General features: G+C 29.1%; 3 protein-coding genes across 3 annotated transcripts; all 3 read left to right on the top strand.

Annotated features, from left to right (window-relative positions):
- The first annotated feature begins 935 nt into the window (after positions 1 to 935).
- LOC127114181 (xyloglucan endotransglucosylase protein 1) lies at positions 936 to 2867 on the top strand. The gene is made up of 3 exons (XM_051046538.1): positions 936 to 1214; positions 1746 to 1939; positions 2468 to 2867. The coding sequence occupies exons 1-3, from the start codon at positions 936 to 938 to the stop codon at positions 2865 to 2867; spliced, it is 873 nt and encodes a 290-aa protein (XP_050902495.1).
- Positions 2868 to 8120: 5253 nt separating this feature from the next.
- On the top strand, positions 8121 to 10052 carry LOC127114180 (xyloglucan endotransglucosylase protein 1). Its single transcript, XM_051046537.1, has 3 exons — positions 8121 to 8399; positions 8931 to 9124; positions 9653 to 10052. Exons 1-3 carry the CDS (start codon positions 8121 to 8123, stop codon positions 10050 to 10052), a joined length of 873 nt encoding a protein of 290 aa, XP_050902494.1.
- Positions 10053 to 15305: 5253 nt separating this feature from the next.
- LOC127114179 (xyloglucan endotransglucosylase protein 1) lies at positions 15306 to 17237 on the top strand. Its single transcript, XM_051046536.1, has 3 exons — positions 15306 to 15584; positions 16116 to 16309; positions 16838 to 17237. The coding sequence occupies exons 1-3, from the start codon at positions 15306 to 15308 to the stop codon at positions 17235 to 17237; spliced, it is 873 nt and encodes a 290-aa protein (XP_050902493.1).
- The last annotated feature ends 3119 nt before the right edge of the window (positions 17238 to 20356 follow it).

Here is a 20356-nt window from a genome sequence, read left to right as displayed (position 1 = left end):
GGAACATGCAATACGAACTGTTATAAAAAAGAATATACTAAAACTGAAAAGAGAAAATATATAGAGAGACTAAAAATGAAAGTAAATATTTTAAGAGGACCTAAAATATATTTAACCCAAAATATATTATATCAACAAAATAAATCACGATATTTTACTTATATAAAATATAAATTAAAGGAACACAAAACATAAAGATTAATAATATCTATTCAATAAATATATTTTTTTAAATCTACAACACTTTAAAGATTTAAATTTATTCTTATACAAAAAGACTTAAATTTCATCAATAATTGACTTTGTATATATTTTCAAAAAAAAACTAAATATCTCTGTAAAATATTTAGGATGTCATAAGTGCCAAAATAAGACAAAATAAATGTATCAAACATGTAATCATCTTTTTATTATTATATTTCTCCTAATTTTATACAAATAAACTTATTTATAGTAACTAACTATATTTTATTGTAGTAGCTAAACATAAATTTTACTTAATCATATAAGTAAAAAGATAACTTTTGGAGAACGATTTCTCAACATGTACTTTTATTTTATTTTAATGTGTTAATATTTCCCTTCCATGGTATTTTAATGTGCTAAGAACCCCTTCCATGATATTTATCTCTCAAGTATAATATTTCCCTATTTTGGGCTTTTGACTTGAATCCAACTTTTCAACATTAAGCATTCAAACAAGGCTTAAAAGGAACAAATATTTTTGCCATAAAAAAATTTTGTTAATAAAATTGAGGTGTGACTTTCAACAATAACAGTGACTTGTGAGTTGTCGTTGTAACATTGAGCTTCAGACAACTAAATTGATCTAAATCCGTTGCGTTTTACACAAAATATGACACCAACTTCAATTTAAATAACCCTTTTCAAAATTTTAATTTATCAATTTACACAAAGTGAAACATTAGTTAATTATGGTTTCTTCATATGCTAATAACTCTGTGTTTCTCTTACTTTGCTTATGCTTAACCTTTAGTACAATTGCATTTGGAGGAAATTTCAACACTGATTTTAACATTCTATTTGGAGATAAAAGGGCTAACATACAAGATGGTGGCAATTGTATGACACTTACAATGGATAAATATTCTGGCTCTGGCATTGGTACTCAGAATGAATATTTGTTTGGACGATTTGATATGCAAATCAAACTTGTGCCAGGAAACTCTGCAGGCACTGTCACTGCATATTATGTATGTACTTTGTTACAAAACTACACTCATATATGCAAACTCTTAATTCACATTTGTTATAGTTTTAAATGACAATTGCATATATATTCCAAATTTTAATATTTCGGTAAATGTGATTGATGTGGCAAAATTACGTTTGTGATGTTGTTAAAGAGACTAATAAAACCATTATATTGCATATTACAACTTCCTATAATTAAAAATTCACACAATTGGCACATCGGTGACGCTTAGATCGAGGTCAAACAATGCATGAATCAAGTAGATTTGGATATTTTAAATTCTAAAAATATTGAGTTTGAAATATATATTGTTTGATCTTGATTCAACTTGTCATCGATGAGCTAGCCACTTGAATGTGTAAGATTTATGACATTAGCCAATTCAAATCGTTATATTGTGGCAAAACTTATAGATATGGAAAACAAGTTATTACTATTATGGTTGCGCACACACATAACACATTGCATAATATAAGAAACTTTTACTTATTGTATGGCTATTTAATTTCGCATATATGCATATATGCAGCTAAGTTCTCAAGGACCACACCATGATGAGATTGATATGGAATTTTTGGGTAACTTGTCTGGTGATCCATATATTCTCTCAACCAATTTTTATGCCAATGGTGATGGAGGTCATGAGGTACAATTCTATCTTTGGTTTGATCCCACAAACGACTTTCACACTTACTCTATTGATTGGAATCCTCAGCGCATAATGTAAGTTTTTCATTGTTTAAGTAAATTTTCATAAACTTTATTAGAAATATTTTTTATTTGGTGTTTCACATTTCCCTTCATTAAAGGTACATAATTTTATTCGAGACATGTCATCCACTAAATGTGGCGCCTCTCACAGTTGAATTCAAATTTTGGATCACCGTCTAACCTTAATTTCTACTAGACCTAATACCCGAGTTAATACATATCACAAAAATCAAGATTAAATTATACTAGATTTTAATACATTAACCATCAATAATACCTATTAGAAATTCAATGTGAATTAGAACCTCAACAAATTGACCAAAATTGATGATTGCGTACAATCACATCGCACATAATCCAAATCCTAAGATTACATGATTCTATCATTATCATTAATCTATGTCCCTTGATCTAAGTGACAATATCTTGATCTCCATAACAAAAATTCTTTCTAAAACAATGAAAAAAATATAATTCAATATATGGAACAAACAATGTATATATACATATAACTATATCATGTGTTTGGCATCTATGCAGAATATTGGTGGATAACATACCCATAAGAGTGATACATAATAGACAAAACATTGGTGTTCCATTCCCAACAAGGCAACCAATGAAATTATACACAACACTATGGAATGGAGATTCATGGGCAACAAGAGGGGGACAAGTGAAAATTGATTGGTCAAAGTCTCCATTCACGGCTGGATTTAGAAACTTCAGTGCTAATGCGTGCATGCCTAGTCCATCAAATAATTGCTTAGGTTTCAATGGCGGAGAAGATAAAGGTCTTAATGGTGAAACAAGGAAGAAGCTCAAAGAGATTTATTCAAAATTGATTGTTTATGACTATTGTCGTGATTTTATACGTTTTGCTCGTGGTCTGCCTAATGAATGCCGCAATCGCTTAACAGATCACCCAGATGAATATTAGAAATTGCATGTAGTCACGATGCATATTATGATCAAATATATACCGTGAAGTAAAAATTTTGTTGTTTTCGATAAGTTAAAATATGTAATATTTATTTGTCGATGAGTTCTTAATTTTGTATTCATTAAAAAGATGGGTACGCCGACTATTGATGCCTCTTGCAAAATTAATTCAAAATTCAAATTTATTTAAGTTTAATTAAATTTATAAAACCTAACATTGCATAATTGTGTATTGGATAGTATGACCAATAAAATTTTATGGTATTGGATTGTTCACTATATATTTTGTTATACTTTATTGATTTAATGTTTTTTTGTGTGCAAAATCATATATAATATATTGTCACGTGAAATTTACTATGGTTGATAAGGTTGATACATTGTTTTAAATAACACTACTCTTATATTTAAACTCTTTTGCTTATGAAAATACATTGATTGAACCATATTTATACTATAGCTCTTTAGTTTAGATTGGTGAGCTATTGTTTTGTTTTACATAAAAAAAATCTCATGTTTGAATTTGAAAATCAAAACTTAAAAAAAGTTTATAAGCAATCACTTTCATCAACCGACTAAGACGTCTTTCAATTAAGTGCAAAATTTTAAGAGTCTATGCAATACACAAAGCATACAATGCCATAAAAATAGAAGGAAAAAAATATGGTTATTTCTACCGGCATTCACATGCTTTAGTTAGAATAGATGAATTAGGTTCAATGAAACCTTTCAAAAAAGTTGGAAGAAAATAAATGACAACATTAGTGGTGTAGCTATTCAATGAAACATTTCCCACCCAAAAGAGAATTTTGATAAAATCCATTCTACATACTTTTAAGTTTCAAGGACAATTTTTAACAACTATATTCAAAATATTAATACTATTTATGATACTGTATGTTTCTATCTCTAAATTTAATACTTTTTACTTTCAATACTTAGCACACATTTCAAAAGTACACAGAAAATATACCTACACAATAAAAAATGTATATTTAAATAAGGTTTCTCAATTTTTAAAACATTAATTAGCATCTTGTACTCCCTGTAGATAATACAATTAGCAAATTTACTACATGTTTTAAGGGGTCTAGATTTATTTTTTTGGATTACTTTTGGTTTATTTGTTCTCTTATATAGAAAATTGGTAGTATTTTAATGTAAATTAGTTTTAAAAGCATAACTTTGAGAGTTTTTTTTGGTAACATTCTTTCCGATTCAAGCATTTTTGTCAATATTACCGTCCCTGCAAATATACGAGAAGAAATGAGTGTGTATAGCAATAACAATAACTAGTGTTACTATAAGAGTGAGAGAGTTCCCTTTCCTTTAGAATAAATAAAGTCCAGTGACGACTCTGTATGTATTTCGATCTTTCCTTACACTCGGGTATTTTTCGCAGTGCAAAAATGAGCATTGAGTGAACTTGAAGTAAATTTTAAGCATTTAGCTTGATGAACTTCCCAAATAAATCTTGAATCTAGATGATTTTATGTCTTGATGAAAAAAGAGAAAAATTACATTCACGAAATTTAACAATTAAGCTGAATTAGTAAACAAAACTTACATTCTTGTTGCAAAAGTGGTGAGGAAGTTATGAAAATATGAGGAAGTTGTGAAAATGAAAGGAGAAAAGGGTTGGGAGGAAGACGAAACAGAGAGGGAAGAACACAAAATATGGAGAGAAAAAATGAGTCCATGAGGAGTGTGGGGGTGCTGCAACCTGTCTAACAAATAAACATTTCAGCATTGGGAATATCACGTCACAATTAAAGTGATTGTTGGTTGTTGCATCGTGAATCCCATGTCACCAATTCAAAATTCATTGCGACATGATTATCTTATCACTAGATGCCAACGTGCCAGAATGGTCATAATTTTATGACGTGATTTCAATGACACTAATTTGAAATATTTTGTGACGTGATTATCTCCTCACTAGCTGCCAGCGTGACAATTTTAAATTTTTTATTAGCGGCGTTTTTTGCACGCCACTAAAAGGTTTACACACATTCTAAATTTCACCAGCTAAAGTTTAATTTTTTTATTATTTTCTAACTATAGCGGCGTGTTTTTCATGTGACAACTGCCTTTTATTAGTGACGTGAATTTCATGTGACTATATCGTGTGGTTCGAGCACAGTTTTCTTGTAGTGTAGTTAGACAAATCTCTTTCTCCATGCTTATTATGTTGGTTAGAATTCTTGCATGTGAGATTTTGTGGGTATTCAATGAGAATTTTATGTTGAAAATGGTATAGTTATCAAGAAAATTTTTTATGCACAATTTCGGTTGGTTATTAGTGATTTATGTGTAACATGAACCGATGCATTAATTAATGAACCGATGTATTAATTAATGAACCGATGCATGTTACACATTGACTTGCAATATTTGAAAAATTGTCAATAATGAACCAGTTCATTAAATAATGAACTGGTGCACGTTTGTCAAAACCTGAACATGAACCAATTCATTAACTAATGAACCGATGCATATTTTTCGAGACTGCAATGTGAACTAGTTCATTAATTAATGAACCAATGCATATTATCTAGAATATAAATGGAGCGGTGTATAGGTAAGATGAACGGGTGCATGATGATAAATATTTAGAATTTTTGTTCTTAAAACTTGCAGAAACTTAATCAATAATATATTAACTCCACCAATGTAATAATCATGATTTTAATACTTCTTTGATCTGTATTATTTAATCAAGTTTTATAGATAAGGGGTCACAAACTCACTTAGATATTGGAAAACCTCAATCTAGGATCAAAAGATATTTAAAAGATTACAGCCAAGGGAATTATAAGATTCAAGATTAGAGGATCATTAGTTTATCTAATGGATTCTTAGAATATATCAGTTGATCAAAGAGATATTCCCCATCATGAAGTGTTAATCTATGTGCACAATAAATACTCATTTTGATTATGTTATTTAGCTAATGCTACATGGGACTCCGACAGACCTTTTGGAATCCATTTACGACGATGTTAAGCTAGGAAAGCTAGGAAGGAGACTGATTTGCATCCTATATCAGTCAAATACAATAGACCTCTGAGACAACTCACCTCATAGTGTATATCATTTCAAATGAACAGGACAATAATAGTGTGAAATAATGATACATTCATTATTATGCTATGACATTCAGGGGGGCTAAGAATTATGTTTAGATCAATAAATCGATGGAAATTATGATAACTAATTAAAAATTAGGTTCCCATTATGTCTTAGGTTAGTAGGAACTCGCCGAGACAAAGTGATTGTCACACTCCTCACATTTTGTTTTCAAATAAGGAATCTATAAAGGGTAGGAAGGCTGTCAAGTGATCTTGAGAATTGAACAATTAGTTTTTCTCTAAAATTTCCATTTAAATCTGTTTATGAATTATCAAACTTATTATGTATTTGATTTTTTGTTGGATTTATTGTGATGTACTTTATGCGTAATGATTTAATACATTTTGATGTTTTAATTCGAACAGAGTTGTTTGTAATTTTAATGTACCTAGTACTTAGTTAAACTGGAGAAAATATTTTGAAAGTACAAGTTTTTTGTTGCCGCTAAATTTTACATTCAAATGGATAATTTCAAAAATTAAATACAATTATTTTTTTACAGAGAGAGGGAGTCATTTTACCATTCTCTTAACTAATGACAAATCTATTTAAGATAAAAGACTATGGGAGAAAGCATCCCCATATTAATTTTGATGACTATGCTAATTAGATAAGACATGAATCATTCATAAAAAAATTAACAATATTTTTTAATTTTTAATTATGGAATTTTCTTTATCCTCTATAAAATAATGAAATTTTAGGCCTAAAAAACAGAAAAAGATAATATTGATTAATTTGTCGGTATTTTTGAGGATTGTTAACTATTTCAAATCATTTATCTAGAAATTACGAGTATAAAGATAATGTTATATATTTTGCACGAAAATTTTCCTCGTAATGTAATGTTTTTGATCTATTCGTAACACTATGTCTATTTTGAAGATATACCATTTTTTGGTCAGTGAGACTATTAATTTAGATTCTCTTTTTTTGTGTGACCGTTGTGATGTGGTTGAATCGTTACGATAATTAATTTCTAGATTTGATGTTAATTGTGCTTTGACGAATAGTAGTTTTTTAGGTAACACTCAATTTAACATTTTGATGCCTCATGATAAAGTAATTTGTGAATGAGCTGAAGTTAGATGTAAACTAATAAAAATTAAAGATTAAATAGTTAATTTTTAAGCTAATGATATTTTAAGATCTTATTAATGACAGGTCTTCAAAAGAAGTCAGTTGGAACATGCAATACGAACTGTTATAAAAAAGAATATACTAAAACTGAAAAGAGAAAATATATAGAGAGACTAAAAATGAAAGTAAATATTTTAAGAGGACCTAAAATATATTTAACCCAAAATATATTATATCAACAAAATAAATCACGATATTTTACTTATATAAAATATAAATTAAAGGAACACAAAACATAAAGATTAATAATATCTATTCAATAAATATATTTTTTTAAATCTACAACACTTTAAAGATTTAAATTTATTCTTATACAAAAAGACTTAAATTTCATCAATAATTGACTTTGTATATATTTTCAAAAAAAAACTAAATATCTCTGTAAAATATTTAGGATGTCATAAGTGCCAAAATAAGACAAAATAAATGTATCAAACATGTAATCATCTTTTTATTATTATATTTCTCCTAATTTTATACAAATAAACTTATTTATAGTAACTAACTATATTTTATTGTAGTAGCTAAACATAAATTTTACTTAATCATATAAGTAAAAAGATAACTTTTGGAGAACGATTTCTCAACATGTACTTTTATTTTATTTTAATGTGTTAATATTTCCCTTCCATGGTATTTTAATGTGCTAAGAACCCCTTCCATGATATTTATCTCTCAAGTATAATATTTCCCTATTTTGGGCTTTTGACTTGAATCCAACTTTTCAACATTAAGCATTCAAACAAGGCTTAAAAGGAACAAATATTTTTGCCATAAAAAAATTTTGTTAATAAAATTGAGGTGTGACTTTCAACAATAACAGTGACTTGTGAGTTGTCGTTGTAACATTGAGCTTCAGACAACTAAATTGATCTAAATCCGTTGCGTTTTACACAAAATATGACACCAACTTCAATTTAAATAACCCTTTTCAAAATTTTAATTTATCAATTTACACAAAGTGAAACATTAGTTAATTATGGTTTCTTCATATGCTAATAACTCTGTGTTTCTCTTACTTTGCTTATGCTTAACCTTTAGTACAATTGCATTTGGAGGAAATTTCAACACTGATTTTAACATTCTATTTGGAGATAAAAGGGCTAACATACAAGATGGTGGCAATTGTATGACACTTACAATGGATAAATATTCTGGCTCTGGCATTGGTACTCAGAATGAATATTTGTTTGGACGATTTGATATGCAAATCAAACTTGTGCCAGGAAACTCTGCAGGCACTGTCACTGCATATTATGTATGTACTTTGTTACAAAACTACACTCATATATGCAAACTCTTAATTCACATTTGTTATAGTTTTAAATGACAATTGCATATATATTCCAAATTTTAATATTTCGGTAAATGTGATTGATGTGGCAAAATTACGTTTGTGATGTTGTTAAAGAGACTAATAAAACCATTATATTGCATATTACAACTTCCTATAATTAAAAATTCACACAATTGGCACATCGGTGACGCTTAGATCGAGGTCAAACAATGCATGAATCAAGTAGATTTGGATATTTTAAATTCTAAAAATATTGAGTTTGAAATATATATTGTTTGATCTTGATTCAACTTGTCATCGATGAGCTAGCCACTTGAATGTGTAAGATTTATGACATTAGCCAATTCAAATCGTTATATTGTGGCAAAACTTATAGATATGGAAAACAAGTTATTACTATTATGGTTGCGCACACACATAACACATTGCATAATATAAGAAACTTTTACTTATTGTATGGCTATTTAATTTCGCATATATGCATATATGCAGCTAAGTTCTCAAGGACCACACCATGATGAGATTGATATGGAATTTTTGGGTAACTTGTCTGGTGATCCATATATTCTCTCAACCAATTTTTATGCCAATGGTGATGGAGGTCATGAGGTACAATTCTATCTTTGGTTTGATCCCACAAACGACTTTCACACTTACTCTATTGATTGGAATCCTCAGCGCATAATGTAAGTTTTTCATTGTTTAAGTAAATTTTCATAAACTTTATTAGAAATATTTTTTATTTGGTGTTTCACATTTCCCTTCATTAAAGGTACATAATTTTATTCGAGACATGTCATCCACTAAATGTGGCGCCTCTCACAGTTGAATTCAAATTTTGGATCACCGTCTAACCTTAATTTCTACTAGACCTAATACCCGAGTTAATACATATCACAAAAATCAAGATTAAATTATACTAGATTTTAATACATTAACCATCAATAATACCTATTAGAAATTCAATGTGAATTAGAACCTCAACAAATTGACCAAAATTGATGATTGCGTACAATCACATCGCACATAATCCAAATCCTAAGATTACATGATTCTATCATTATCATTAATCTATGTCCCTTGATCTAAGTGACAATATCTTGATCTCCATAACAAAAATTCTTTCTAAAACAATGAAAAAAATATAATTCAATATATGGAACAAACAATGTATATATACATATAACTATATCATGTGTTTGGCATCTATGCAGAATATTGGTGGATAACATACCCATAAGAGTGATACATAATAGACAAAACATTGGTGTTCCATTCCCAACAAGGCAACCAATGAAATTATACACAACACTATGGAATGGAGATTCATGGGCAACAAGAGGGGGACAAGTGAAAATTGATTGGTCAAAGTCTCCATTCACGGCTGGATTTAGAAACTTCAGTGCTAATGCGTGCATGCCTAGTCCATCAAATAATTGCTTAGGTTTCAATGGCGGAGAAGATAAAGGTCTTAATGGTGAAACAAGGAAGAAGCTCAAAGAGATTTATTCAAAATTGATTGTTTATGACTATTGTCGTGATTTTATACGTTTTGCTCGTGGTCTGCCTAATGAATGCCGCAATCGCTTAACAGATCACCCAGATGAATATTAGAAATTGCATGTAGTCACGATGCATATTATGATCAAATATATACCGTGAAGTAAAAATTTTGTTGTTTTCGATAAGTTAAAATATGTAATATTTATTTGTCGATGAGTTCTTAATTTTGTATTCATTAAAAAGATGGGTACGCCGACTATTGATGCCTCTTGCAAAATTAATTCAAAATTCAAATTTATTTAAGTTTAATTAAATTTATAAAACCTAACATTGCATAATTGTGTATTGGATAGTATGACCAATAAAATTTTATGGTATTGGATTGTTCACTATATATTTTGTTATACTTTATTGATTTAATGTTTTTTTGTGTGCAAAATCATATATAATATATTGTCACGTGAAATTTACTATGGTTGATAAGGTTGATACATTGTTTTAAATAACACTACTCTTATATTTAAACTCTTTTGCTTATGAAAATACATTGATTGAACCATATTTATACTATAGCTCTTTAGTTTAGATTGGTGAGCTATTGTTTTGTTTTACATAAAAAAAATCTCATGTTTGAATTTGAAAATCAAAACTTAAAAAAAGTTTATAAGCAATCACTTTCATCAACCGACTAAGACGTCTTTCAATTAAGTGCAAAATTTTAAGAGTCTATGCAATACACAAAGCATACAATGCCATAAAAATAGAAGGAAAAAAATATGGTTATTTCTACCGGCATTCACATGCTTTAGTTAGAATAGATGAATTAGGTTCAATGAAACCTTTCAAAAAAGTTGGAAGAAAATAAATGACAACATTAGTGGTGTAGCTATTCAATGAAACATTTCCCACCCAAAAGAGAATTTTGATAAAATCCATTCTACATACTTTTAAGTTTCAAGGACAATTTTTAACAACTATATTCAAAATATTAATACTATTTATGATACTGTATGTTTCTATCTCTAAATTTAATACTTTTTACTTTCAATACTTAGCACACATTTCAAAAGTACACAGAAAATATACCTACACAATAAAAAATGTATATTTAAATAAGGTTTCTCAATTTTTAAAACATTAATTAGCATCTTGTACTCCCTGTAGATAATACAATTAGCAAATTTACTACATGTTTTAAGGGGTCTAGATTTATTTTTTTGGATTACTTTTGGTTTATTTGTTCTCTTATATAGAAAATTGGTAGTATTTTAATGTAAATTAGTTTTAAAAGCATAACTTTGAGAGTTTTTTTTGGTAACATTCTTTCCGATTCAAGCATTTTTGTCAATATTACCGTCCCTGCAAATATACGAGAAGAAATGAGTGTGTATAGCAATAACAATAACTAGTGTTACTATAAGAGTGAGAGAGTTCCCTTTCCTTTAGAATAAATAAAGTCCAGTGACGACTCTGTATGTATTTCGATCTTTCCTTACACTCGGGTATTTTTCGCAGTGCAAAAATGAGCATTGAGTGAACTTGAAGTAAATTTTAAGCATTTAGCTTGATGAACTTCCCAAATAAATCTTGAATCTAGATGATTTTATGTCTTGATGAAAAAAGAGAAAAATTACATTCACGAAATTTAACAATTAAGCTGAATTAGTAAACAAAACTTACATTCTTGTTGCAAAAGTGGTGAGGAAGTTATGAAAATATGAGGAAGTTGTGAAAATGAAAGGAGAAAAGGGTTGGGAGGAAGACGAAACAGAGAGGGAAGAACACAAAATATGGAGAGAAAAAATGAGTCCATGAGGAGTGTGGGGGTGCTGCAACCTGTCTAACAAATAAACATTTCAGCATTGGGAATATCACGTCACAATTAAAGTGATTGTTGGTTGTTGCATCGTGAATCCCATGTCACCAATTCAAAATTCATTGCGACATGATTATCTTATCACTAGATGCCAACGTGCCAGAATGGTCATAATTTTATGACGTGATTTCAATGACACTAATTTGAAATATTTTGTGACGTGATTATCTCCTCACTAGCTGCCAGCGTGACAATTTTAAATTTTTTATTAGCGGCGTTTTTTGCACGCCACTAAAAGGTTTACACACATTCTAAATTTCACCAGCTAAAGTTTAATTTTTTTATTATTTTCTAACTATAGCGGCGTGTTTTTCATGTGACAACTGCCTTTTATTAGTGACGTGAATTTCATGTGACTATATCGTGTGGTTCGAGCACAGTTTTCTTGTAGTGTAGTTAGACAAATCTCTTTCTCCATGCTTATTATGTTGGTTAGAATTCTTGCATGTGAGATTTTGTGGGTATTCAATGAGAATTTTATGTTGAAAATGGTATAGTTATCAAGAAAATTTTTTATGCACAATTTCGGTTGGTTATTAGTGATTTATGTGTAACATGAACCGATGCATTAATTAATGAACCGATGTATTAATTAATGAACCGATGCATGTTACACATTGACTTGCAATATTTGAAAAATTGTCAATAATGAACCAGTTCATTAAATAATGAACTGGTGCACGTTTGTCAAAACCTGAACATGAACCAATTCATTAACTAATGAACCGATGCATATTTTTCGAGACTGCAATGTGAACTAGTTCATTAATTAATGAACCAATGCATATTATCTAGAATATAAATGGAGCGGTGTATAGGTAAGATGAACGGGTGCATGATGATAAATATTTAGAATTTTTGTTCTTAAAACTTGCAGAAACTTAATCAATAATATATTAACTCCACCAATGTAATAATCATGATTTTAATACTTCTTTGATCTGTATTATTTAATCAAGTTTTATAGATAAGGGGTCACAAACTCACTTAGATATTGGAAAACCTCAATCTAGGATCAAAAGATATTTAAAAGATTACAGCCAAGGGAATTATAAGATTCAAGATTAGAGGATCATTAGTTTATCTAATGGATTCTTAGAATATATCAGTTGATCAAAGAGATATTCCCCATCATGAAGTGTTAATCTATGTGCACAATAAATACTCATTTTGATTATGTTATTTAGCTAATGCTACATGGGACTCCGACAGACCTTTTGGAATCCATTTACGACGATGTTAAGCTAGGAAAGCTAGGAAGGAGACTGATTTGCATCCTATATCAGTCAAATACAATAGACCTCTGAGACAACTCACCTCATAGTGTATATCATTTCAAATGAACAGGACAATAATAGTGTGAAATAATGATACATTCATTATTATGCTATGACATTCAGGGGGGCTAAGAATTATGTTTAGATCAATAAATCGATGGAAATTATGATAACTAATTAAAAATTAGGTTCCCATTATGTCTTAGGTTAGTAGGAACTCGCCGAGACAAAGTGATTGTCACACTCCTCACATTTTGTTTTCAAATAAGGAATCTATAAAGGGTAGGAAGGCTGTCAAGTGATCTTGAGAATTGAACAATTAGTTTTTCTCTAAAATTTCCATTTAAATCTGTTTATGAATTATCAAACTTATTATGTATTTGATTTTTTGTTGGATTTATTGTGATGTACTTTATGCGTAATGATTTAATACATTTTGATGTTTTAATTCGAACAGAGTTGTTTGTAATTTTAATGTACCTAGTACTTAGTTAAACTGGAGAAAATATTTTGAAAGTACAAGTTTTTTGTTGCCGCTAAATTTTACATTCAAATGGATAATTTCAAAAATTAAATACAATTATTTTTTTACAGAGAGAGGGAGTCATTTTACCATTCTCTTAACTAATGACAAATCTATTTAAGATAAAAGACTATGGGAGAAAGCATCCCCATATTAATTTTGATGACTATGCTAATTAGATAAGACATGAATCATTCATAAAAAAATTAACAATATTTTTTAATTTTTAATTATGGAATTTTCTTTATCCTCTATAAAATAATGAAATTTTAGGCCTAAAAAACAGAAAAAGATAATATTGATTAATTTGTCGGTATTTTTGAGGATTGTTAACTATTTCAAATCATTTATCTAGAAATTACGAGTATAAAGATAATGTTATATATTTTGCACGAAAATTTTCCTCGTAATGTAATGTTTTTGATCTATTCGTAACACTATGTCTATTTTGAAGATATACCATTTTTTGGTCAGTGAGACTATTAATTTAGATTCTCTTTTTTTGTGTGACCGTTGTGATGTGGTTGAATCGTTACGATAATTAATTTCTAGATTTGATGTTAATTGTGCTTTGACGAATAGTAGTTTTTTAGGTAACACTCAATTTAACATTTTGATGCCTCATGATAAAGTAATTTGTGAATGAGCTGAAGTTAGATGTAAACTAATAAAAATTAAAGATTAAATAGTTAATTTTTAAGCTAATGATATTTTAAGATCTTATTAATGACAGGTCTTCAAAAGAAGTCAGTTGGAACATGCAATACGAACTGTTATAAAAAAGAATATACTAAAACTGAAAAGAGAAAATATATAGAGAGACTAAAAATGAAAGTAAATATTTTAAGAGGACCTAAAATATATTTAACCCAAAATATATTATATCAACAAAATAAATCACGATATTTTACTTATATAAAATATAAATTAAAGGAACACAAAACATAAAGATTAATAATATCTATTCAATAAATATATTTTTTTAAATCTACAACACTTTAAAGATTTAAATTTATTCTTATACAAAAAGACTTAAATTTCATCAATAATTGACTTTGTATATATTTTCAAAAAAAAACTAAATATCTCTGTAAAATATTTAGGATGTCATAAGTGCCAAAATAAGACAAAATAAATGTATCAAACATGTAATCATCTTTTTATTATTATATTTCTCCTAATTTTATACAAATAAACTTATTTATAGTAACTAACTATATTTTATTGTAGTAGCTAAACATAAATTTTACTTAATCATATAAGTAAAAAGATAACTTTTGGAGAACGATTTCTCAACATGTACTTTTATTTTATTTTAATGTGTTAATATTTCCCTTCCATGGTATTTTAATGTGCTAAGAACCCCTTCCATGATATTTATCTCTCAAGTATAATATTTCCCTATTTTGGGCTTTTGACTTGAATCCAACTTTTCAACATTAAGCATTCAAACAAGGCTTAAAAGGAACAAATATTTTTGCCATAAAAAAATTTTGTTAATAAAATTGAGGTGTGACTTTCAACAATAACAGTGACTTGTGAGTTGTCGTTGTAACATTGAGCTTCAGACAACTAAATTGATCTAAATCCGTTGCGTTTTACACAAAATATGACACCAACTTCAATTTAAATAACCCTTTTCAAAATTTTAATTTATCAATTTACACAAAGTGAAACATTAGTTAATTATGGTTTCTTCATATGCTAATAACTCTGTGTTTCTCTTACTTTGCTTATGCTTAACCTTTAGTACAATTGCATTTGGAGGAAATTTCAACACTGATTTTAACATTCTATTTGGAGATAAAAGGGCTAACATACAAGATGGTGGCAATTGTATGACACTTACAATGGATAAATATTCTGGCTCTGGCATTGGTACTCAGAATGAATATTTGTTTGGACGATTTGATATGCAAATCAAACTTGTGCCAGGAAACTCTGCAGGCACTGTCACTGCATATTATGTATGTACTTTGTTACAAAACTACACTCATATATGCAAACTCTTAATTCACATTTGTTATAGTTTTAAATGACAATTGCATATATATTCCAAATTTTAATATTTCGGTAAATGTGATTGATGTGGCAAAATTACGTTTGTGATGTTGTTAAAGAGACTAATAAAACCATTATATTGCATATTACAACTTCCTATAATTAAAAATTCACACAATTGGCACATCGGTGACGCTTAGATCGAGGTCAAACAATGCATGAATCAAGTAGATTTGGATATTTTAAATTCTAAAAATATTGAGTTTGAAATATATATTGTTTGATCTTGATTCAACTTGTCATCGATGAGCTAGCCACTTGAATGTGTAAGATTTATGACATTAGCCAATTCAAATCGTTATATTGTGGCAAAACTTATAGATATGGAAAACAAGTTATTACTATTATGGTTGCGCACACACATAACACATTGCATAATATAAGAAACTTTTACTTATTGTATGGCTATTTAATTTCGCATATATGCATATATGCAGCTAAGTTCTCAAGGACCACACCATGATGAGATTGATATGGAATTTTTGGGTAACTTGTCTGGTGATCCATATATTCTCTCAACCAATTTTTATGCCAATGGTGATGGAGGTCATGAGGTACAATTCTATCTTTGGTTTGATCCCACAAACGACTTTCACACTTACTCTATTGATTGGAATCCTCAGCGCATAATGTAAGTTTTTCATTGTTTAAGTAAATTTTCATAAACTTTATTAGAAATATTTTTTATTTGGTGTTTCACATTTCCCTTCATTAAAGGTACATAATTTTATTCGAGACATGTCATCCACTAAATGTGGCGCCTCTCACAGTTGAATTCAAATTTTGGATCACCGTCTAACCTTAATTTCTACTAGACCTAATACCCGAGTTAATACATATCACAAAAATCAAGATTAAATTATACTAGATTTTAATACATTAACCATCAATAATACCTATTAGAAATTCAATGTGAATTAGAACCTCAACAAATTGACCAAAATTGATGATTGCGTACAATCACATCGCACATAATCCAAATCCTAAGATTACATGATTCTATCATTATCATTAATCTATGTCCCTTGATCTAAGTGACAATATCTTGATCTCCATAACAAAAATTCTTTCTAAAACAATGAAAAAAATATAATTCAATATATGGAACAAACAATGTATATATACATATAACTATATCATGTGTTTGGCATCTATGCAGAATATTGGTGGATAACATACCCATAAGAGTGATACATAATAGACAAAACATTGGTGTTCCATTCCCAACAAGGCAACCAATGAAATTATACACAACACTATGGAATGGAGATTCATGGGCAACAAGAGGGGGACAAGTGAAAATTGATTGGTCAAAGTCTCCATTCACGGCTGGATTTAGAAACTTCAGTGCTAATGCGTGCATGCCTAGTCCATCAAATAATTGCTTAGGTTTCAATGGCGGAGAAGATAAAGGTCTTAATGGTGAAACAAGGAAGAAGCTCAAAGAGATTTATTCAAAATTGATTGTTTATGACTATTGTCGTGATTTTATACGTTTTGCTCGTGGTCTGCCTAATGAATGCCGCAATCGCTTAACAGATCACCCAGATGAATATTAGAAATTGCATGTAGTCACGATGCATATTATGATCAAATATATACCGTGAAGTAAAATTTTGTTGTTTTCGATAAGTTAAAATATGTAATATTTATTTGTCGATGAGTTCTTAATTTTGTATTCATTAAAAAGATGGGTACGCCGACTATTGATGCCTCTTGCAAAATTAATTCAAAATTCAAATTTATTTAAGTTTAATTAAATTTATAAAACCTAACATTGCATAATTGTGTATTGGATAGTATGACCAATAAAATTTTATGGTATTGGATTGTTCACTATATATTTTGTTATACTTTATTGATTTAATGTTTTTTTGTGTGCAAAATCATATATAATATATTGTCACGTGAAATTTACTATGGTTGATAAGGTTGATACATTGTTTTAAATAACACTACTCTTATATTTAAACTCTTTTGCTTATGAAAATACATTGATTGAACCATATTTATACTATAGCTCTTTAGTTTAGATTGGTGAGCTATTGTTTTGTTTTACATAAAAAAAATCTCATGTTTGAATTTGAAAATCAAAACTTAAAAAAAGTTTATAAGCAATCACTTTCATCAACCGACTAAGACGTCTTTCAATTAAGTGCAAAATTTTAAGAGTCTATGCAATACACAAAGCATACAATGCCATAAAAATAGAAGGAAAAAAATATGGTTATTTCTACCGGCATTCACATGCTTTAGTTAGAATAGATGAATTAGGTTCAATGAAACCTTTCAAAAAAGTTGGAAGAAAATAAATGACAACATTAGTGGTGTAGCTATTCAATGAAACATTTCCCACCCAAAAGAGAATTTTGATAAAATCCATTCTACATACTTTTAAGTTTCAAGGACAATTTTTAACAACTATATTCAAAATATTAATACTATTTATGATACTGTATGTTTCTATCTCTAAATTTAATACTTTTTACTTTCAATACTTAGCACACATTTCAAAAGTACACAGAAAATATACCTACACAATAAAAAATGTATATTTAAATAAGGTTTCTCAATTTTTAAAACATTAATTAGCATCTTGTACTCCCTGCAGATAATACAATTAGCAAATTTACTACATGTTTTAAGGGGTCTAGATTTATTTTTTTGGATTACTTTTGGTTTATTTGTTCTCTTATATAGAAAATTGGTAGTATTTTAATGTAAATTAGTTTTAAAAGCATAACTTTGAGAGTTTTTTTTGGTAACATTCTTTCCGATTCAAGCATTTTTGTCAATATTACCGTCCCTGCAAATATACGAGAAGAAATGAGTGTGTATAGCAATAACAATAACTAGTGTTACTATAAGAGTGAGAGAGTTCCCTTTCCTTTAGAATAAATAAAGTCCAGTGACGACTCTGTATGTATTTCGATCTTTCCTTACACTCGGGTATTTTTCGCAGTGCAAAAATGAGCATTGAGTGAACTTGAAGTAAATTTTAAGCATTTAGCTTGATGAACTTCCCAAATAAATCTTGAATCTAGATGATTTTATGTCTTGATGAAAAAAGAGAAAAATTACATTCACGAAATTTAACAATTAAGCTGAATTAGTAAACAAAACTTACATTCTTGTTGCAAAAGTGGTGAGGAAGTTATGAAAATATGAGGAAGTTGTGAAAATGAAAGGAGAAAAGGGTTGGGAGGAAGACGAAACAGAGAGGGAAGAACACAAAATATGGAGAGAAAAAATGAGTCCATGAGGAGTGTGGGGGTGCTGCAACCTGTCTAACAAATAAACATTTCAGCATTGGGAATATCACGTCACAATTAAAGTGATTGTTGGTTGTTGCATCGTGAATCCCATGTCACCAATTCAAAATTCATTGCGACATGATTATCTTATCACTAGATGCCAACGTGCCAGAATGGTCATAATTTTATGACGTGATTTCAATGACACTAATTTGAAATATTTTGTGACGTGATTATCTCCTCACTAGCTGCCAGCGTGACAATTTTAAATTTTTTATTAGCGGCGTTTTTTGCACGCCACTAAAAGGTTTACACACATTCTAAATTTCACCAGCTAAAGTTTAATTTTTTTATTATTTTCTAACTATAGCGGCGTGTTTTTCATGTGACAACTGCCTTTTATTAGTGACGTGAATTTCATGTGACTATATCGTGTGGTTCGAGCACAGTTTTCTTGTAGTGTAGTTAGACAAATCTCTTTCTCCATGCTTATTATGTTGGTTAGAATTCTTGCATGTGAGATTTTGTGGGTATTCAATGAGAATTTTATGTTGAAAATGGTATAGTTATCAAGAAAATTTTTTATGCACAATTTCGGTTGGTTATTAGTGATTTATGTGTAACATGAACCGATGCATTAATTAATGAACCGATGTATTAATTAATGAACCGATGCATGTTACACATTGACTTGCAATATTTGAAAAATTGTCAATAATGAACCAGTTCATTAAATAATGAACTGGTGCACGTTTGTCAAAACCTGAACATGAACCAATTCATTAACTAATGAACCGATGCATATTTTTCGAGACTGCAATGTGAACTAGTTCATTAATTAATGAACCAATGCATATTATCTAGAATATAAATGGAGCGGTGTATAGGTAAGATGAACGGGTGCATGATGATAAATATTTAGAATTTTTGTTCTTAAAACTTGCAGAAACTTAATCAATAATATATTAACTCCACCAATGTAATAATCATGATTTTAATACTTCTTTGATCTGTATTATTTAATCAAGTTTTATAGATAAGGGGTCACAAACTCACTTAGATATTGGAAAACCTCAATCTAGGATCAAAAGATATTTAAAAGATTACAGCCAAGGGAATTATAAGATTCAAGATTAGAGGATCATTAGTTTATCTAATGGATTCTTAGAATATATCAGTTGATCAAAGAGATATTCCCCATCATGAAGTGTTAATCTATGTGCACAATAAATACTCATTTTGATTATGTTATTTAGCTAATGCTACATGGGACTCCGACAGACCTTTTGGAATCCATTTACGACGATGTTAAGCTAGGAAAGCTAGGAAGGAGACTGATTTGCATCCTATATCAGTCAAATACAATAGACCTCTGAGACAACTCACCTCATAGTGTATATCATTTCAAATGAACAGGACAATAA

Source organism: Lathyrus oleraceus, unplaced genomic scaffold (genome assembly GCF_024323335.1).
Source record: "Lathyrus oleraceus cultivar Zhongwan6 unplaced genomic scaffold, CAAS_Psat_ZW6_1.0 chrUn0412, whole genome shotgun sequence".
Taxonomy (NCBI): domain Eukaryota; kingdom Viridiplantae; phylum Streptophyta; class Magnoliopsida; order Fabales; family Fabaceae; genus Lathyrus; species Lathyrus oleraceus.
Note: the sequence above shows the minus strand (reverse complement) of the source record. Positions and strands in the feature narration are given on the sequence as shown.